At 44.4% G+C, this 22,674-nt stretch overlaps 1 protein-coding gene across 2 annotated transcripts in view; it reads right to left on the bottom strand.

Moving 5' to 3' along the window:
* Positions 1–22,674, bottom strand: part of LOC115136013 (roundabout homolog 2-like) — a 122,235-nt gene that overhangs the window by 75,480 nt on the left and 24,081 nt on the right. For both annotated transcript variants that reach the window (XM_029671338.2, XM_065023755.1), the window contains exon 2: positions 19,976–20,302. In XM_029671338.2, coding sequence (XP_029527198.2) covers positions 19,976–20,302 — 327 coding nt within the window. The remainder of the gene's footprint in view (positions 1–19,975; positions 20,303–22,674) is intronic.

Here is a 22,674-nt window from a genome sequence, read left to right as displayed (position 1 = left end):
AAAATTAAATTTAAGGTGCTCCATTTGTCAAAGGCAGGGCTGCAAAATATTTTGCTTGTCCATTCCCAGCGTTCCTCTCCAGGGTGCTGTTGGAAAGATGCATTTCTGCAGTGCTCCACCAACATTCAGTCCCAAAAAAATATCTAACATAAATCATGTAACAGATATAGGATATGGTAGAAAGAGTATGTGGCCTTTTCTGAAGCCTACAGGCTGGAGATAAAATGTATGACAATGTAATGAGATGGACACGTTTTACATCATGCAGGTTTCTCCGATCAAGCCCAACCCAAATGCCACTCAATCAAATAAAAAAAGGAGCTGTCATGTTAGAAAAGCAACATATCCTTCAAACAGGACAGGTCAAAGTAAGATGGACAATCACAACTGCTGTCCAGGAGTTTCAACCCATTGTCATGATCAGTGGTTTCAACCCTTGCGATAAAGATTGCAGTCAGAATGCAGTATAACTGCAGTACACTGCAGTATCCTGAAAATACTTCATCCAAAATAACATTGTTTTTTTCACAGGAGTAATTTATCAGTGTAACTGCAGTTAAAGTGCAATACAACTACAGTACACTGCTGTTATTCCGCAATTACTGCATCCAAATAAAGGCCTGTCCGGAACTGCACCAAAAAAAGACATCTGAAAGGTGCTGGCATCGGTCAACTGCAGTTACTGCACCTTTACTGCATATTTTTTCTTTAGGAAAGTTTGTATCCTACCATTTTTTCACAAGCTGATCATATAGAGCGAAAAAGTTAATACTTTTGGATTTCCCACTGTGTAAACACATACTCTCGCAATAGCTCCTGATAAAGTTGGGTAACTGATATTCAGAGCATAAATAGCCAAATTGATTAGTCACAGGAATCAGGACTAATTAAGACAATGCAATGGCCTGTTTTACAAATGGTGGGCCTACCACATACTGTACAGGGGCATTCATAAAATCCCATTGCAGGCGGACATGGTAGGCTATGCCCTAGTAAGCACGAGCCAATGTCTTTTGGACGTGTTTTTTGGTCCTGTCCTGGAGTAGTTCTTTGGTGTTTTACAAACGGTAGACCTACCACATAGATGGGCTTTCATAAAATTCTATTTAAAGCAACACTGTAGGCTACACCTCAGTAAGCAAGGACCGACGCCAAAGCCTTTTAGACGTCTTTTTTGGTGCAGATCCGGACTTGATTTCCACATCCACGGACATTGGTTTTTGGTCCGATCCGGACTGGACCAGCCTTAATCTGGTAAAAACATTTGGTAAAAACATAAATGTCTATATATGACTTCTTTCCAACTTTTATTCAGAACACAAAATGAGCCTGATTTCAACATCCAGAAAATACGTATTTTTCAACGTCCGGAAAATATGCATGTTCAGTGTGCTGGAAAATATATATTTTAAACATACGGAAAATACCTTTTCACCTTTCATTCAGAACCTAAATTGAACCGAACTTAAATGTCTAGAAAATACGTATTTTAGACGTCTTTCCAATGTAATTTTACTTACTGGGACTATTCTAGTTTTGCTGGGGGGCAGCATTTTCGGGCTCGTCTATGGCAGCAGAACGGCAAAGAGCAACCCTGACTATAGGTCAGGCCCTATTGTGCCCTATTCGGACGGGATCAGTTTTACATCTGTCATTTTTGTCCCGTCCGAACCTGCCATTTCAGTAATTTTTTAAATGGCAAGAGTGTAAACAATTCCAACCAGAATAACCTACTGTTTTTTGGCAAACTCCAAAGTCATCTGATAATACTAGTCCCGTGCGAATCGACATCCTTGTGTTTTAAGAGAAATATCTGAGTTTGACAGGTGTTGCTCTCGGTTTGCGTATAAAAACAATAACTCATTCGAGAAATTTAACTAAGTGCTGTGAATAAGCTATATATGAACGGCCTACGTGTAGCCTATCAACTTTCACAGTGAATGCTTTTGTTTACAGTACCAGTGAAGAGTTTGGACACACCTACTCATTCAAGGGGTTTTCTTTATTTTGACTATTTTCTACATTGTAGAGTAATAGTGAAGTCATCAAAACTATGAAATAATGCATATGGAATCATGTAGTAACCAAAAAGTGTCAAACAAATCATATTTGAGATTCTTCACAGCTTTGCACAATCTTGGCATTCTCTCAACCAGCTTCATGGGGTAGTCACCTGGAATGCATTTCAATTAACAGATGTACCTTGTTAAAAGTTAATTTGTGGAATTTCTCTCCTTAATGCGAGCCAATCAGATGTGTTGTGACAAGGTAGGGGTGGTATACAGAAGATAGCCCTATTTGGTAAAAGACTAAGTCCATATTATTGAAGAACAGCTCAAATAAGCAAAGGGAAATGACAGTCCATCAATACTTTAAGACATGAAGGTCAGTCAATCCGGAAAATGTCAAGAACTTTGAAAAGTTTCTTCAAGTGCAGTCGTAAATCAAATGAAATTGTATTTGTCACATGCGCCAAATGCAACTGGTGTAGACCTTACAGTGAAATGCTTACAAGCCCTTAACAAACAATGTAGTTTTAAGAAAATACCTTAAAAAAAGTAAGAGATAAGAATAACAAATAATTAAAGAGCAGCAGTAAATAACAATAGCGGGGCTATATACAGGGGATACCGGTACAGAGTCAATGTGTGGGGGCACCGGTGTTGAGATAATAGAGGTAATATGTACCTGTGGGTAGAATTATTAAAGGGACTATGCATAGATAATAACAACAGAGAGTAACAACTTGGCGCTCCGGAACCGCTTGCCGTGCAGTAGCAGAGAGAACAGTCTATGACTAGGGTGGCACATGCATCTGCCCATTCACTCTTTCCAATTTGTGTAATGGAGTAGTGGAGACCAGAGTCTATCAAACTTGGGCTGTCTCTTGTGGAGGTCTTAAGTGAGCTTTTCAAGAGGAAGAAAGTCAACAAGCTGGTCAATCCAGCTTGCGATGTGTGATTATGGAAAATCATATCAGACTGAAATGTAAGAACAAACAAATAACATCAAAAGATTCGGTGCTGGATTAAAAACATCTGGCTGAAGCCCCGGAAGCCAAGGCCTAATGACGCCACTGGGCCCAGCCCACCATGGTATGGCTCTTTATAAGTCATCCTTCAGCACAACATGTAACCTTTTATAAGTCTTAACCTTCGAGTCTCGATTCAAGTCCCATGTAATAATGGGCAAGTCTCAAGTAAAGTCCTAAATTCGACAGCTCAGGTCGAGTCAAGTCAGAAGTGCCTAATTTTGGGTTTCGAGTCCTCAAGTCAATGGTTAAGTGTTTTATGCCAATTTCATTGAAATTTCATTGAAACCGATAGCAATGATTTTTGGATCCGATGATGCCCTGATGCAAAGGTGACACCACAGGTCCCAGAGTGGTGGAGCAAATTGTTTTCCCTGGGGCCCAGAGCTTTTCCTAATTTGGTAACCTTACCAGGTATAAATCAGGACCCTATTGGGTCTGACAGTGATTCGTTACTAGTTGTAAAATGGTATTTATATTGGCAATGGTGGGAGTGGGACCAGATTCATGGGGTTAAGTGCATTGCTCAAGGGAACACAGACCTTGTCGGCTCGGGGATTCAAACCATTCACCTTTCAGTTACTGGCTCAATGCTCTTAACCACTAGGCTACCTGGTATACAGATATTTTCTAAACAGGTCACATGTTGTTGTTTTTTTATTCTGGTAAAACATCTGGCTCTAGGGAGGGTGAAAACCCTGTCAAACTGCAGCAACCTAGTACGTGTTAATATTAATTATATTTTAAAACTAGACTTTCCTTTACACAGACACAACCACTGCAATTGGACAATAGAACTCACAGGGCTGAGTTTGCATTATGCAGGTTTGCATTGTATAGGCCTATGCAACTGCAATTAAAAAGTAACGCACACAATATATTTATGTAATCGGTATTGTTTGAGTAATTTCAGTCATTTTGGATTGAAAAGGTCAAGGTAGCCCTAGCCAGCCAAAATTGAATATAGCCAAATTACATTTTATCACATTTTCCCCTAACAAATAAATGTGCTATAAATAGGCTACATAACATTATTAGCATTATTAACATTACCCTGGCCAGAGGGCAAGAGAGGACAGGGCGCATTGGCTGTAGCCTATGCAGCTGTGGGCTACGGTTGTTATCAGTAGCCTAGTTGATCAGACTGAGAAGTTCAATACAGTTTAGGTGTAGGCTGCTGCAACATTTCTGTGAAGAGTTCTTGCTCGTATACTGTATGTCTGGAGTGATGTATCATCAAGTTTGCTAAATAAATACCAGAGGACAGTGGCATGGCGCGCACTTTGCGCTTTGCTAGATGACATGCATTTGCCCTGCCTGCACAACCTGTGATTTCCATGAATCAGATTGGTCAAGATACAGAACGCACAGAACCTACAGCGCTGATATAAAAGACAGACAGGCTTACATAGTGCATAGTGCGCTAGTTGACAAAACGAGTCCAAGTTAAGTCACGAGTCATATATGGTCAAGTCGAGTCGCAAGTGTTTTTTCTTTTTGCCAAGTCAAGTCTCAAGTTGCACAATTTGCATCCAAGACTTGATTTGAGTCCACATCTCTGTAAAGCATGACATATGGTCATAGATGCTTTGTAACACATTTATGTAGTGCTTATGAACGCATTATGAAGGCTTTATGAAGCCTTTATAAGCTGAACATAATTTAAAGCAGGACCATTATCGTTCTGGTCCCTAAGTCGAGCAGGGAATTTCAAACACAGATTCAATCACAATGACCACAGAGGTTTCCCAATGCCTCAGAAGAGCACTTATTGGTAGATGGTAAAAACAGACATTGCATATCTCTTTGAGCATGGTGTAGTTATTAATTACACATTGGATGGTGTATCAATACACCCAGTCACTACAAACATACAGGCGTCCTTCCTAACTCAGTTGCCAGAGAGGAAGGAAACCGCTTAGGGATTTCACCATGAGGTTTTAAAACAGTTACATAGTTAAATGGCTGTGATAGGAGAAAACTGAGGATCGATCAACAACGTTGTAGTTACTCCTAAATAACAGAGTGAAAAGAAGGAAGCTTGTACGGAATAAAAAATATGGTGGTGGTGGCTGCATCATGTTATGGGTTTGCTTGTCATCAGCAAGGACTAGGGATATTTTCTAGGATAAAAAGAAACAGAATAGTGCATGCAAAATCATAGAGGAAAACCTGGTTCAGTTTGCTTTCCAACAGACACTGGGAGACAAATGTACCTTTCATCAGGGCAATAACCTAATACAGAAGGCCACATATACACTGGAGTTGCTTACCAAGGTGACATTGAATGTTCCTAAGTGGCCTAGTTACAGTTTTGACTTAAATTTGCATGAAAATCTATGACAAGACTTGAAAATGGCTGTCTAGCAATGACCAACCACCAATATAATGGAGCTTGAAGAATTGTATTAATAATAATGGGAAAATATTGTACAATCCAGGTGTGCAAAGCTTTTAGACTTACCCCCAAAAGACTCACAGCTGTAATCACTGCCAACGGTGATTCTAACATGTATTGACTCAGAGGTGTGAATACTTATGTAAATATAATTTAATTTGAATTTATTCATAGCTGACTATGAATGTGTGCTGTATTGATGGCGTGTGTTTGACATTCAATGAAAGCGGCCAGTGCCTATGATGATAAGGTCAATGTATGCAATCTATGCCTCATCTCCTGTGTGTTGTATTAAGTAGGCCTAGCCCCCCTTATGGTTTTGCATATCCATTTTCTGTATGAGGAAGTTGTACAGTCGTGGCCAAAAGTTTTGCCAAATATTAATTTCCACAAAGTTTGCTGATTCAGTGTCTTCAGATATTTTTGTAGAATGTTACTATGGAATACTGAAGTATTATTACAAGCATTTCATAAGTGTCAAAGGCTTTATTTGACAATTACATGAAGTTGATGCAAAGAGTCAATATTTGCAGTGTTGAACTTTCTTTTTCAAGACCTCTGCAATCCGCCCTGGCATGCTGTCAATTTACTTCTGGGCCACATCCTGACTGATGTCAGCCCATTCTTGCATAATCAATGCTTGGAGTTTGTCAGAATTTGTGGGTTTTTGTTTGTCCACCCGCCACTTGATGATTGAACACAAGTCCTCAATGGGATTAAGGTCTGGGGAGTTTCCTGGCCATGGACCCAAAATATCGATGTTTTGTTCCCCGAGCCACTTAGTTATCACTTTTGCCTTATGGCAAGGTGCTCCATCATGCTGGAAAAGGCATTGTTCGTCACCAAGCTGTTCCTGGATGGTTGGGAGAAGTTGCTCTCGGAGGATGTGTTGGTACCATTCTTTATTCATGGCTGTGTTCTTAGGCAAAATTGTGAGTGACCCTTGGCTGAGACGCAACCCCACACATGAATGGTCTCAGGATGCTTTACTGTTGGCATGACACAGGACTGATGGTAGCGCTCACCTTGTCTTCTCCGGACAAGCTTTTTTCCGGATGCCCAAACAATCGGAAAGGGGATTCATCAGAGAAAATGACTTTACCCCAGTCCTCAGCAGTCCAATCCCTGTACGTTTTGCAGAATATCAGTCTGTCCCTGATGTTTTTCCTGGAGAGAAGTGGCTTCTTTGCTGCCCTTCTTGACACCAGGCCATCCTCCAAAAGTCTTTGCCTCACTATGCGTGCAGATGCACTCACACCTGCCTGCTGCCATTCCTGAGCAAGTTATGTACTGGTGGTGCCCCGATCCCGCAGCTGAATCAACTTTAGGAGACGGTCCTGGCGCTGGCTGGACTTTCTTGGGCGCCCTGAAGCCTTCTTCACCACAATTGAACCGCTCTCCTTGAAGTTCTTGATGATCTGATAAATGGTTGATTTAGGTGCAATCTTACTGGCAGCAATATCCTTGCCTGTGAAGCCCTTTTTGTGCAAAGCAATGATGACAGCACGTGTTTTCTTGCTGGTAACCATGGTTGACAGAGGAAGAACAATGATTCCAAGCACCACCCTTCTTTGAAGCTTTCAGTCTGTTATTCGACCTCTATCAGCATGACAGAGTGATCTCCAGCCTTGTCCTCGTCAAAACACAGGAGAATCACTGACATGATGTCAGCTGGTCCTTTTGTGGCAGGGCTGAAATGCAGTGGACATATTTTTGGGTGATTCAGTTAATTTGAATGGCAAAGAGGACTTTTCAATTAATTGCAATTCATCTGATCACTATTCATAACATTCTGGAGTATATGCAAATTGCCATCTTACAAACTGAGGCAGCAGAATTTGTGAAAATGAATATTTGTGTCATTCTCAAAACTTTTGGCCACGACTGTATATTTATTTTGCCTTGGACACCAGATGTATAGGCAGATGTATAGGGGGTGGGGGATTGAGTGTCTTGGTGGGTCCCCAAATTGGTGATCAATAAAAGTTCATTAATGGCGGAGGGGAGGGGAGGTAGGGGGATGGAGGAGGTATGCCTTTGGGGCCTCTCCATGGGGGCCCCATACTTTCACTAGGATGAGACTAGGATAAGAAAATTGTGGTTTGGCCTATAAATTCTCGCTTAAAACACGAACACACATGTGGCCACACATACACACATTGAGTGACATTGACAAAAACACACACGCATGTGTGTGTGAGAATGTGTACCTGAGGGGCAGATGATCTCTAGTTACCCCTCATACTCATAATGTAGAGGGTATTAGTGTTGGGACTCAGACAGACAGCACTGTCTGTCCTACTGCTGGAACCACAGCTGTCATGGAGGGTGTGTGTGTTGTGTTTGGTGTTGGGGGGGTTGGTGGCATGAGCTGGACGGGTGGTTTGAGGGGAGGTTTGTGTGTGAGTGTGTGTACGAAGAGAGGAGGGAGTTGTTTGGTGCTTAGAGACACCTGCGGCCAGGACATCTGTCCCACCCAGAGCCCCCTCACACACACACCCACCCCTCCCTCCACGCTCTCTCCTTGACATTTCATCATCTCCAAACTCCCGATAGGGATCAAAGAAAGGCCCACTCTGGATAATGAGACTGGTTGATGGTGGTAGGGAAGACTGGGACTGGTATGGTGAGGCAACCACTGACGGACCCAGACAGATATTGCCTTGGGGATGATAGGGAAATGAGAAGGGGGGAGCAGGGGAGGTTGGGGGGAGGAGGGTCCAGTCCAGGAGGGTTCCACCCCCCCAGCCATATGACCCTGATGGCGTGTTTTCTCCTCTCCTTTCTCCCCTTCCCTCATTTCTCCTAATTTTCTCCCCCTCTTTTGTTTATGATGCGTGTTTGTCCTTGTCGCACCACTCATTTAGAAGCTGTCTCCCCTGGTTAGGCCCGTCACCTGAGTCCTGTTAACACACAACAGCTGGGGGTTCCTCCCCTTCCCCTCACAGAACCCCATCCCTAGGCCAACCTCTCTGGCCTTTGGGCGACTGATGGGTGAAAGGCAGCTGGCCCCACCATGGTGGTGACAGGGCATTAAAAATGATTTCCTTTATGACAAAGAAAATGCATAGGACTCTCCAGGTTGATTGGAGTTCTGATACACCACCATGCATTATAATACTGCTTTTTAAGCATTCTTCCTTTTGTCTTTGTTGCGTTGCATTAAATGTATTTTTTTATGAAACAATAAAACAAACAATGTTTGCATGTCTGCTAAAGTAGTGTGTCAGTTTGGGCAACTATATGAGGTAATATTGTTTACAAATAAGGTTTCACTTCCATTTTCCAACTCTACCCAGGGATGCATGACAGAAAACATACACTTCTTTAAAGATTCTCAAAACTCATCATCTTTGGTCGAAGCACCTCATAAAAACTCACTCATAGCACGACTCATAACAACGCAATGTAGAAATACTGTAACGTTCGTAATTCAACCTTATATGACATAAAAATCTCAGACAGCCATGAAAATAGTTGGGGGAGGCCAGCATAGACGGGGGGGACAGATAGACGAGGTGAGCTGTCAAGGTGCAACATTTCAGGCCTTTTTAAGTGGTCATAAATGGCCATGCCTGGCCCTCCTCAGCAGCCTTTCACAGACAGAAGTGCCAGGGTACAAATTGGAGTAATAAATGAGTGTGTGGCGACCGCACTACTCAATGTGGAGGGTGACTGTGACCTGCAGGGCCTCATATGAGAGCGAGCGAAACCTTGCCTGTGTGTGTTCATATTTGTATATGTATAGATGTGTGTATACAGTGGGGAGAACAAGTATTTGATACACTGCCGATTTTGCAGGTTTTCCTACTTACAAAGCATGTAGAGGTCTGTAATTTTGATCAGAGGTACACTTCAACTGTGAGAGACAGAATCTAAAACAAAAATCCAGAAAATCACATTGTATGATTTTTAAGTAATTAATTTGCATTTTATTGCATGACATACATGTAAGTATTTGATCACCTACCAACCAGTAATAATTCCAGCTCTCACAGACCTGTTAGTTTTTATTTAAGAAGCCCACCTGTTCTCCACTCATTACCTTTATTAACTGCACCTGTTTGAACTCGTTACCTGTATAAAAGACACCTGTCCACACACTCAATCAAACAGACTCCAACCTCTCCACAATGGCCAAGACCAGAGAGCTGTGTAAGGGATAAAATTGTAGACCTGCACAAGGCTGGGATGGGCTACAGGACAATAGGCAAGCAGCTTGGTGAGAAGGCAACAACTGTTGGCACAATTATTAGAAAATGGAAGAAGTTCAAGTTGACGGTCAATCACCCTTGGTTTGGGGCTCCATGCAAGATCTCACCTCGTGGGGCATCAATGATCATGAGGAAGGTGAGGGATCAGCCGAGAACTACACGGCAGGACCTGGTCAATGACCTGAAGAGAACTGGGACCACAGTCTCAAAGAAAACCATTAGTAACACATTACGCCGTCATGGATTAAAATCCTGCAGCGCACGCAAGGTCCCCCCCTGCTCAAGCAAGAGCATGTCCAGGCCCGTCTGAAGTTTGCCAATGACCATCTGGATGATCCAGAGGAGGAATGGGAGAAGGTCATGTGGTCTGATGAGACAAAGAGCTTTTTGGTCTAAACTCCACTCGCCGTGTTTGGAGGAAGAAGAAGGATGAGTACAACCCCAAGAACACCATCCCAACCGTGAAGCATGGAGTTGGAAACATCATTCTTTGGGGATGCTTTTCTGCAAAGTGGACAGGACGACTGCGCCGTATTGAGGGGAGGATGGATGGGGCCATGTATCGCGAGATCTTGCCCAACAACCTCCTTCCCTCAGTAAGAGCATTGAAGATGGGTCGTTGCTGGGTCTTCCAGCATGACAACGACCCAAAACACATAGCCAGGGCAACTAAGGAGTGGCTCCATAAGAAGCATCTCAAGGTCCTGGAGTGGCCTAGCCAGTCTCCAGACCTGAACCCAATAGAAAATCTTTGGAGGGAGCTGAAAGTCCGTATTGCCCAGCGACAGCCCTGAAACCTGAAGGATTAGGAGAAGGTCTGTATGGAGGAGTGGGCCAAAATCCCTGCTGCAGTGTGTGCAAACCTGGTCAAGAACTTCAGGAAACGTATGATCTCTGTAAATGATCTCTGTACCAAATATTAAGTTCTGCTTTTCTGATGTATCAAATACATATGTCATGCAATATAATGCAAATTAATTACTTAAATATCATACAATGTGATTTTCTGGATTTTTGTTTTAGATTCTGTCTCTCACAGTTGAAGTGTACCTCTGATCAAAATTACAGACCTCTACATGCTTTGTAAGTAGGAAAACCTGCAAAATCGGCAGTGTATCAAAAACTTGTTCTCCCCGCTGTATGTGTAGCCTACAGTATATGTGTGTGGGGAAGGCCAGTAAACTCCTTTGTAACAGTGAGTTGGAGGGAGGGAGGTTAGTTTATGTAGTAGTTGGCTTGGTCTTCATCCTCTCCTCCATGCACCTCCGCCCCCCAAAGGTCTGCCCCATGTCTCAGGCCTACTGGGCCAGTTTGATTGAAACACAGACATATTTCAAGTCAAGAGGGGCGTTATTAAAATACTGGACAGCTGGAATGTTCTGACACCAGTCCGACCCACTACTTCTCACCATCACACTATCACACTCCCCTCTGCCCCTCTGCCTTTCTTTTCCTCTCTCCCCTTCTCCTTAGCCCTCTTCCCACAAAAGCATCACAGGTCTCTTTCAGCCTTGGGAAGCAGCCTGTGGACACACACACACACACCTCATTGGGGTGTAAATCCTTCCAATCCCCCATACCATGGGAAGTGTTCACCTAGTGTCTCGCTCCATGGCCCATTCCCATCTCCTATAACGGTGGTCCTGCTCTGGCTGTGCTCATCCGACCAGGGGCAAGAGGTTAATCCCCCACACACACCTTTCCTGTATGTGTCTTTTGGGGGGGGGTGCGTGCCTGTGTGCATATGTATGTATTTGGGCTACAGTCCCCCAGGCAGCTAGGCTTAGCTGAGCACCATAATTCAAGGAGAGTACGATAGGGAAACATGTCTGCTGCCAGCCAAGAAGCCCTCTCCAACATCTCTGCCGTCACACTGGAGCATTCTGACTGAAGCCAGTTTTGAAGCCATGTTCCAAATGGGCCCTAATAAAAAGTAGTGCACTATAAAGGAAAAAGGGTGCCATTTGGGATGCATCCTATGTCTCTGTCTGAGAATGTGAAAACAGCACCAACGGAGGGCTAGATGTTACCTAAATAACTAATAGGTCCAAGAAAAGTATCTTAACTTATATAATATATTTTCTTTCCACAATGAATAACAATGAAAACACTTTGTTTCATAACAGCTCCTTATGAGTGACTATGTTATATAAAGGCCAGCAAAGAGTGGAAAATGAATACAATTCCTAACGTGCAGCCTACAGTATATGTGTGTAGAGAAGGCCAGTATACTCCTTCATAACAGTGAGTTGGAGGGAGGAAGGGGAGGGTCGTTTATACAGGGGCTGGCTTGGCCTCCACCCTCTTTTGCGTGCATCTCCACCCCACCCCAACAGTCATAGTGGGCCAGTTTGATTGAAACACAGCCATACAGTACTTCAAGTCAAGAGGGGCCATATTAAAATACCACTTGATGTTTGCGAGCGGTGTATACACCCCTTCGCCACTGGAATAAAGGTCTGACCCAAAACAACTGAATGGTGAAAACAAAGAGAGGAAGCATGGTGAGAGGGAGGAGGGACGAGAAGAACGAGGGGACTGGGCAGTATTGATGGCAGGGCTGACGGGGGGAGAGTCCTGTCCCTTTCAGCCCCCAAGCATAGTCATTTTGTATGCAGATTCCTCCAACAATAAATCCATTACTGATGTAGGTCTAATCCCATGCGTGTGCCCAGCTAATAGAAACATTGTTTGCCCTGGAAGAGGGTTACTTTAATCTAGTAATGGTCTGCTTGCACTATGGAAGGGGAGCATAGGGCCACAAGGAACCCCATTGTCTAGAGGGGCAATTGCCCCCATTCTCCCAAATTCCCCCCACTGACCCTCTCTAGTCTGTCTACTGTACGCCAGCCATCTGGAGAAACTGTTATGTCCCCACACTATCACAATGAGATGAGAAGGGAAGATTAGAATGGGTAGTTCTGGTTCCACCTCCCCCAAGCCCTCTTTTTAAGGTACCGTATCTCAGTACGATAATGAAGATTTCTGAATACTAAGCGAAGTCTGATGAATAATTGAAAATTAGGTTTCAAAAGGTGCTTAAGAGTTAGATTCCCAACTGATCTCTTGAAGAGTGTTTTATGGCTTTCTAAAAAAACGACCAACCATCCAACCAACCAACCATCACAGCCTGGGGATAGATATGGTGTAAAATAGGTATAGGGGGGCTAGGGTTCAGCCGGTGTGATGTTTAGTTTGAGAATGCAGCCCGGAGGCATTGTCGTTCCACACAAACAAGGAGTTGATGAGTGGTCAAACATAAAAATATCTCAGCCTTTTCTCTAAAAGCTGTATGACAATAAAATTACCATAAAATGGACAATAACAAAACATAAAAAGCTTAATTGAAGAAAGATAGAATTTTGCAGCAGCATTGCCAAAAACCAAAATGGTAGATATAGTATGTAGTATCTAGTATCCTGAAGAGAAATATTCTATTTTGCACCTCGAAAGCTTTCTTGGTGCCCACCTTACAATGTGGGACAGCTTGCCAAATCCCATACGCCTCTTTATCCACCTTCCCTCAGGAGCCAATGCGGGGTTAGTTCTGAACATAGTCGAAATGACTCATGCACACACAACAGCAGAGAGACATGACTGAAATGCAGAAATCTGGACTGGGACTGGGCAGTGAGCAAGAGCGAGAGTTGTATTGGGTGCACACATCGGTGATAAAAACCAGGCCCGTTTTCAATCTGTTTATCGGTGCTCATTTCCAGGTCCATGTCCTTTGGACATGTAGGACAGATTTTTTACTTGTCCAAAAGCTCAAATCACTATGATTATGCCTTTGGCTGCTGGACAATAAAATAATGTTGATTTGAAAACCAATAGAACATGAGAAGAATGCTGGTTTCAATGGCCTATTACGTGTTTATATGGTCATATATTGGCTAGGCTACTTTGAAACAAGGTAAGACATGCTTTATAAAATTACATAAAATGTCCAGGTTTTAAACAATTACGTTTATGGTTAAATAGTTTCAAAATACTGACCGCCTCCGCTTAGATTCAAAGTGGGTGATGTGCGGTGCGCAACAGGCACGGCCCTTCACTCTCCGGTCTTGTGACCAGTTGATCTGGGTGAATGTTGCCTCAGTAGGCTATGTCAACAGAATCAAGTCTTTAGATGCTAATTATCAATTTGTCAAACATGACTGGCGTTTTGCCTATATTTATGAAATTAAAAGTCTCATTTAAGTTTGGCTACATTTTCTGGCGTCTCCCTCATGTCAGGATCGGTCTGGACATGAGGCTGTAGACAATATGCATATCACCTACACTTTGACACGTGTTTTTTAAAATTGATTTACATGGAAAAATATATATTTTTAAGCACTTTTCTCCCCAATTTCATGACATCTAATTGGTAGTTACGATCTTGTCTCATCGCTGCAACTCCCCAACAGTCTTGCTTGCTCTGAAACATGACGCTGTTTCTTGACACACTGCTTGACACACTGCTCGCTCAACCAACATCACCAACACCAACATCCAATTCTGATCGGAATAGTCCTTAATTGTTTGATATTGTGATTTATCAGATTTTGTAAAAATTGTCAATTCGGACAGCTTATTAAATCTATATTCTTCTTGTCTGACAATTTTTTTTAACTTGTCTTGGACAAGAGGAGAAAAGTCGGGAGATTTAGAATAGATGCTTACTCAAACACGGCAAGGACGGAGACAATGCCAGACACCACATTGTTGTAGCATCTACTGGCATGCGCCAACTATTACACTGTTGGTTCCTTCTCAATTTTGTGCTATTCCTGTAATCGAGGTACATGTCATGTTATCAGCTCTTTATATTGGATAGAGATAGGATAGGAGGCCAATTGAATAGGAGGTGGTTTGTGTGTGTTCGGTGTCAGCAATCTCCACAGAGAACACACACATACACGCCTCGGTCACTTCTGTCTCATTCTGGCTGGGGACGGTGAGTTTGACAGGGTACGATTGCATGTGTCCTCACTGCCCACATGGCGGTCAGTCAGATTGGCAATGTCAGCTTTCCTGATTTTGTGCATTGTGTGGTTGTTGTCGGTTGCTGACACTTCTGTCTCATCTCGGAGACGGTCAAGACTGTGTGTTTAAGCGGACAAGTGTCCAACTGTGTCTGTCCATTCATGACGTAGGGGCAGTGTGGGAGCTCCCGATGAACAATTGGTCCAGGAACAGATGGCGAAGGTGCGCTTTTTACTGACTTTCTGCAAACCGCGGTGCCCAGTGCTCTGTCAAATGTGTTGAGTGTCGTTTATCCAGTGCCCATTCATGTGCTCTGCTTATGAAAACTCCCAAACAACTCCCTCAAGCGTGGCAGATAAAGGAGGGTGTGGAGTTCAAATGCACCCATTTTCCCCACGTCAACAAACTCCAACAAACTCCATCTGAGATTAAATCCATTTAGATCCAGTCAAATGACTTAAGCTCTTCTCTGACCTTTCCAACTCTGAAGCGGTGGTCATCTTAAGGTGAATTTCAGCTTAGAGAGTTTAAACGGTCATTTGCTTGGTCATTTACCATTTGTGGTGGGTTAAAAACAGAGTCAATTAAGCGAAAACTTGACTTTGAATCAGCCTCTCGTCTGGCAGGCAGAAGGCTCCCGGGGAAGAGGACGATGCAACAAAATGAACGGAATAATAAAGCAGCCGTTGGTAGAACCTAAAAACAGCAATATATTCAACGAGCCTGACCCCACAGGAGTCACCTTGGGGACAAGAATGGGAGTTGATCTATTTTTGAACCGCATCTTATTCCCGAACAACATGCTTTTGAAATATATCCGAACAAATTTGAGGAATTCTGTGATCACAGTATAACAAGGTTACAGGACTCCAATTAGCACTCCTACTATTGCATAACAGTTTGGGAACTAACAGAATCTGACAGACGGTGGAGGTCAGTGGGAGGGTCTGGTGGATTTGACAGTGTGGCGGTGTAGCCGACGGTGCTAGTGATCTGTAGCTATGAGACATTATGTAGTGTGATTAGTCACAACGGTCGGAGCGGGCTTTTATTGTTCTCCACGATGGTCTGCGTGATTCTGCCATAACCCAGGGCACACAATGGCCCTGCAGATGCCCCACTTTCATTAGCATGGGGCAGATGGAGAGAGAGAAAGAGAAAGAGAGAGAGAGAGAGAGAGAGTACTTTTATAAAGCTCTTCCTCACACCACCTGTTGTCATCTCCTCTTGACCCCCATCATCCCTCTCTCTACACAACACACACATCACTGGCCCCAGGCCACCAGTACAGGTCTTGGTCTCGTTAGCCCCTAACTGGTCTAATTAATTCATGATCCTATGAGGAGGTCAGATTTGGCCGTTGGGGCCGGCTCGATGACCACCAGAGGGAAGGGGGACAAGAGTGGCCAGCCAGAGTCCCAGCCTCACCTCGGGCCATCTGACCCCTCCTTTTGTGTTTAGCCCCCTTGGTCCTGTCCTCTGCCCCGTCCTCAGCCTGCACAAGCCTGGCCGCCAGCCCACTGATCTCATTAGTAAAGCCTGGACACACAGGAGGGCTCAGAGAGAGTCCAACTCTGAGACAGACCAACTCAGAGAGGTCAACTCAGAGACTGACCAACTCAGAGACTGATCAACTCAGAGAGGTCAACTCAGAGAGGTCAACTCAGAGAGGTCAACTCAGAGAGGTCAACTCAGAGAGATCAACTCAGAGAGGTCAACTCAGAGAGATCAACTCAGAGAGGTCAACTCAGAGAGGTCAACTCAGAGAGGTCAACTCAGAGAGGTCAACTCAGAGACTGACCAACTCAGAGACTGACCAACTCAGAGACTGATCAACTCAGAGACTGACCAACTCAGAGACAGTCTGACTCAAATACAGTGGCAAATTCCCTTGGAACCACTGATGTCCCTAATCTCTGCTGGCGACTATGGGCCCAGGCCTATATTTCAGGATTTCTGCTCCTAGCTAGACATGAGGTTGGAAAAAGCTCAGTCAGGAGTGTGAAGCAGTTATGGAGAAACGTGCCCCATATTGGCCCTGACCAGGGTTAATAACAAAGAGGGAAACCATCCTGGAGCTGCCCGAGGAGAGCGTGCCCTGTAGCAGCTTGGCCATTTCAAAATGGAGGGAGGCAACTCAGACACCCTTATCTGCCAAGTCCCCCCTTCCTCCCAGTTCCTAATCCCCTAAAACCTCAATATTTTTTTCTGGAGGATGGGTGGGGGTGTGTGTTTGTGTGCGTGTGTGTGTGTGCTTCAGCTGCTTCTCAGACACTGCCGTCCTGGATTAGGACGGGTGATAAAGTTGGCCCTGCTCCTGCCACACACATACAAACACAGACACACACACAAGCATAAAAAACAGAGACACACACACACACACCGAACCACACACACACCAGATAGAGGAGAGAGGACAGTGTCGTCAGATCCTCCCCTCACCTGTGGAATCCCAGAATTCCCCCGGCAGCTTCCATCCTGCCCCCACCAGTTCCCCTGGAAACCAAAGCTGACCTCCACATGACCTTCAGGCTCTTTTTTGGACCCCCCTCTCTCCCAAGTTACCCCAGGCAATCCTATTTCAAATGTATCTCAGGGACTGACCCTGTCCCCCTCTGGTACACCTCCATGCCTCGTCTCCTCAAACATATTCATGAACCATAAAAGCAGCGGTAGAGACAGAGACAGGGTCATAAAACCTTCAGAGCAATATAAAACCCCAAACAATGGACTGGCGACCTGGGGAAAGGCAGTCTGAATTTCAAACAGCTTCTTTTCAGTTGGGTCTATTGTACAGCGATGGCTATTACGTTGCATTTTTAGCCGTAAAATGTGATATGGTCTTTGATGTGGATGCCAACCACGAAACACACACACAGGCGAACACATTCAACACAGACACACTAATGTACTATATATACAATGACACATACACACACACACACTCACAGTATGAACAGTGCCTGTCTGGTCTCTAGACCACCGCTCATCTGTGCTGCTCAGTGCCTCTCCGCTGGTAGCAGATGGAGCAACTAGAGGTTAAACCCCCTGAACCTGTGAGTGAGCCGTCCCACCGAGCAATCTGGCTCCTACCCCCAGCTCACTAAATAGCAAAGAGCCATTGAAAGGCTACTGCCATGCCTGCCCCATACCCGCGCCACACCGATGCCATGCTGTGCCCCTGGCATGGGCAAAGCGGCACAGAGGGTCCTGGCATCCAGGGTCGTATTTCAAGCATCACCATCATCATGCAGGCACCATTGGCACGCGCCCACTGATGGAGAGGAGCAGTTCCTCTCTAGGCGACCCCAGCCATGAGCCAGCCCTGGGGCCAATGATCCAAAAGTCAGATGTGTGCGCACACACACTCATATAACCATGAGGTTGCAGACTGAGAGAAAAAGGAAACATGGGATCCTTATCTTCTGGGGAGAGGGGATGGGAGGTATGAGCAGAGCAACTGATCCACAATGGGCAGTGTGTGGGGGTGTGTGTTGTAGTAAGGGATGTGTGTGTTGGTGAGGGGGAGGGGTGTCCTCTCCCTGAGGGTCGGAGCAGGCGTTCGGTGCGTGCGTGTGTGTGTTTCTCAGTCGAAAGCCAGCTGCAGGGTGCATTGGTCTCAGAGATACTAGCTTCAGAGACCAGCGGAGACACTGGGCTCCAGAGACTAGGTCAGGATGCCAGTACCTCAGGGCCATTGGATTAGGAGTGACTCAGTGAAGCAAGAGAGAAACCTGTATAGCACTGACTTAGTGAAACCAGACCAGCATCAAATAGAGATGAGAGAAGTTGAGAGCCATCTGTGGCTCAGTCAACCACTTTCCATTGCAACTCTTCCTTAGACCATACAGTGTAAATGAGAATGTCTTCTCAATCAACTTACCCTGGTAAAAGAAGGGCATGTCTTCTGTAAAACCAGCACCAGTCTTAGAGCTAACATAAGCAGCCCGCCTCAAAAATACCATCATGGCATATAAGGCTGAAAATACTAGTCAGACAAATCATGATTCCAACAAAAACATTTCCACTACACATTGCCTTATTCCTCAGCTCCCAAAGTGTCCTGTGTTCTGCAGCCTACTCCATTTCCCCTAGCTCAAACGATTACCTCCTAAGGCTTTACTGCTGAAAGTACACCCTTCTGAATGGCCAAGAACACAACTCCAATCTGCTTGCTCACAGCTAATCCCATAAAACATGTAGCTATTTGAGGCATCGGGATATGAGAGCAAGACAAAGTAAAAAGATAATCCTTGGAGCTATGTTCTCAGTTCAGGTGACCGACGTAAGCCTTAACGACCCCGCCAAAGAACAAGCATTGGACTAATTTATGTTAGTGTTTCCGTGGAAGCAGTCAGGGTGAAATTAGGCTTGAAGATTAGGTTATAGGGCTGGAGCCTTCCAAAACAGGACGCAGGACCTGAGGTGTTGTAAGAGGGTCTAGAGTTTCATTGACTCTTCTCTTCAGCTGTTTCTTATTACTGCATCGGGAGGTGAGTTTCATGTTATGGGGGGTTTGAGCAAAGGGCAGAAGAATTTAGAAATTCCTGAGATGTTTGCAAGTTTTAAGGTGAGCAATATTGGCTCCAATATACACTCCACAAAAGGATGGATGAAAGCGTTGGACTTTCACTGCTACCTTAGTAAAAACAGTTTCTGTGTTTCAGGGCTAATTTGAGGGGGGACAGTTAGTCATGGGGTAAAGACAGCCTTCACAAGAATTTAGCTCTAATAGATATGTGTATGTTGCTATCAATACTGTATACAACCAACTGCTTACATCATCCTATAACAGATTCTGAGGAATTGGGTAACTGTAGCCTCACAGGCAACAATACATACGAAGAAACCATCCTCAACTCATATCAGGAAAAACGTAATAAAAGTACTGAAGTACGTAATAAAAGTGCTTAAGTACTGAAATACTCAAATGACCCGTGTTGTTGTAGAACGGAATTACATAATGAAATCCTAATGCAATAGCGCATTGGCTAATCTAATAGTGAAATCAAATTGGCCCGTCCACATTTCATTACAGCAGAACAGATATCAGCAGTGTCCTATTGTGGAAAGTTGCTAGGCGCCAACTTCCATTGCTTTCCATTCTTACAGGGTTTTCTATAGTGGGTGCGTGTGTGTGAGATGATTTCGGGGGCTAACACCTGGAAACAGGAACCATTGGCTGTTCTTGTTACACTTTCCCTTTCCAATGGCACTTATTCGCTTGAGCTGTCACTTATTCGCAATAATGAACCCAGTCCAGGAAGATTGCCTCTATTTTCTATCAGTGCTATTCTCCAGCCATCTCTTCCATCTTGGCTGACACCAAGAGCCAAAATGGCAGACAAAAGCAAAGGCACCTACTTGCCACCTCCAGCGATGCATTGCGACTGACGGCCTCGCCTAGGTAGTTGCGTGCCACGCACACATAGACCCCCTCGTCAGGCTTGCTCCGTCGACCGTGGACAATACGCAGGAAGAAGAGGGAGCCACTGGGCAGCAGCATACGGTGGGAGCGCGGGTCTTCCCTGTCTGTCTCCACTCGTTCGCCATCTTTGTACCACTCCACCATGGGGCTGGGACGCCCCTCGGCCTTGCAGTTGAGGGTGGCTGGTTCGCCCTTGGACACGATCAGGTCAGAGGGGTGCTCCACAATCCGCGGGGGGGCATCCTCTAACCTGGGCCGGGATCCTGGAATAGAGAGAGAGGGGGTAACGGGTTAAAAGTGTACAGTGTTGTGTGACTTGTTGTCAGTAAGTAGGAAAAAGCAGGAGAGAGATTGAAGAGGGTGAATACTCTTCTATGTTGTGAATATGCACTAACTTTCTGGAGGGGAGAGGGGATAGGGCTCCTTGAGTATGCACTAATTTTCTGGAGGGGAGAGGGATAGGGCTCCTTGAGTATGCACTAACTTTCTGTAGGGGAGAGGGGATAGGCCTCCTTGAGTATGCACTAACTTTCTGGAGGGGAGAGGGGATAGGGCTCCTTCAGTATGCACACGCCTACAGGAGAGGATGGAAGAGGGTTGCAAACAACAGAATAAACAAGTCAACATAAACATTCAATTCTGGCTCAAACAAATGTCAACAACATTTGAAAAAAAAAAAAACAACAACATAGGTCCCGAGGAAACTGGGACATGTTGAGTTATTGTTCTCGTGATACTATTCCGTAATCATATCAACTTGATGGCTGAGAAATTACATGCTCTATATTTAGAATTTACCGCCAAGCGTTTTTGAGAGAGAGAGAGAGAGAGAGAGAGAGAGAGAATAATTCCAGCAGGTTTTGATGCTGTAGTGCTTAGAAATTGCTTCCTTGTCATTCCCCCAAGTTTTAATAACAGTGTGTTGATGGGACAATTATGGATGAATAGCAACAGGAGCAGAAACACTAGCACGAGAGTGTTTTTTTTTTGTGTTTTTCTCACTGTATTTGTCAGAATAATTACGGAGATGCATCCCGATGCCGATTTTTGATGAAACCCCAAGTTTTTTGAGCCGAGTTGACTTGTCAGCAAACCAAGATGGAGCTGTCACTTATTCGCAATAATGAACCCAGTCCAGGAAGATTGCCTCTATTTTCTATCAGTGCTATACAGTGCTATTCTCCAGCCATCTCTTCCATCTTGGCTGACACCAAGACCTCTCCGCAGAGCTAGGTGTGAGAATGTAGGTTCAAATTATGTCTGATAACAACTGATAAGAGGGCGGCTTCGTATCCACTGGACGAATGCCTTTCCCTCCACGGTCGAATCCTCCAGGGTTATAGGATTAACAAGTCAAATGTAGATGGCTTTTAGTTGATGGAGGAGATACATGATGATTGTGTTGAGTGATGGACCCTCGCTCAAACCTATTACTTTCTTATAGAAGGAATGTGTGGAATCTTGATGTAAAGGAAATGGTGGTAGATGGAATTTCAAATCATATGTTAAACAGCAAATGTGATAGCTTGACCTTATTTAGTGGCTAATATCTTAGAGTATCATGGATCGTTATCATAGAGAATGATAGGCCTTTCTAAGCAAATCCTTGAACTGGTTGCTAAATCATAACTTGAATACTGTCTCTTGAAGAGCACAAATAACCTGTATTCCAGCAGAGCTTGGTCTACTCATGCCTATAACCAAGTATAACAAGGAATCTGACGGTCTACTAAACAAGAAACTACTCTCCATTTGTTTGTGGAGAGTGGTTGTCTTCCCTCTAGGGCAGACTCTGCAGAAGAACAGTATAGGACCAACTGATACTCAGCTAATAGCTTTTAGGGTGTAGAAAAGCTGGACAGATTTACGTTGAGGGGGTTGGTGGAAGGTTGTCGGGAAACACAGCATGACCGGGCTTTAAGAGCTCCTTCATAAATATTACAGGCCAGGCCTGTCAGAGCAGCCCATGTGGGAACGTTAAGCAAAGGTTTTTAAAGGGGAAGGGACTGTGGTCTGAGACTGAGCTAATGTTATGTGGGCATTTTTAAAGCAACCAAGCACCTAACAGGAAATGGAGCAAAATGTTATGCAAAGGTTTTTAAAGGAGAAGAATACATTATTTTGCTCAACTTGAAATTAGCTAAATATTAGGCAAATGTGATACAACCTGGATTCGAACCAGGGTGTCTGTAGTGCTTTAGACCACTGCACCACTTAAGAAACCTTTTCCAACAGAATCGGAATCAGAATGAACACACACCTGATCATCCGCACACACAGTTCACTTTCATAGCAGCCACATACAAACAGCATCATCACATTGCTCGTTGTATAATTCCTTCTTGCATCTACGCGTCCTCCTCCTCTCACCTTTTCCCTTTGCTTGTGGACTTCAGTGCAGTCTGTGACCAGGTGAAAAAACCTCTCCAAACCTTCCTAAGTTGCCTTCCCTTGTGCGATCCGGAACTAATCATAGGGCAGGAGCCTATCTTCTGTTTCTGTAGCATGAGGCAGCTTGACATAGAAATACACACCCTGGACAGGACGCTAGTCTATCGCAGGGTCTTACCCCCAATCTACCTCCTAAATGTTGATTGCCAAGCAGAGACACATCAGGTCCCATCTTTACAGGCTT

The sequence above is a fragment of the Oncorhynchus nerka genome, linkage group LG10 (assembly GCF_034236695.1).
Source record: "Oncorhynchus nerka isolate Pitt River linkage group LG10, Oner_Uvic_2.0, whole genome shotgun sequence".
Classification (NCBI taxonomy): Eukaryota; Metazoa; Chordata; class Actinopteri; order Salmoniformes; family Salmonidae; genus Oncorhynchus; species Oncorhynchus nerka.
This window is presented reverse-complemented; position numbering and strand designations above follow the sequence as displayed.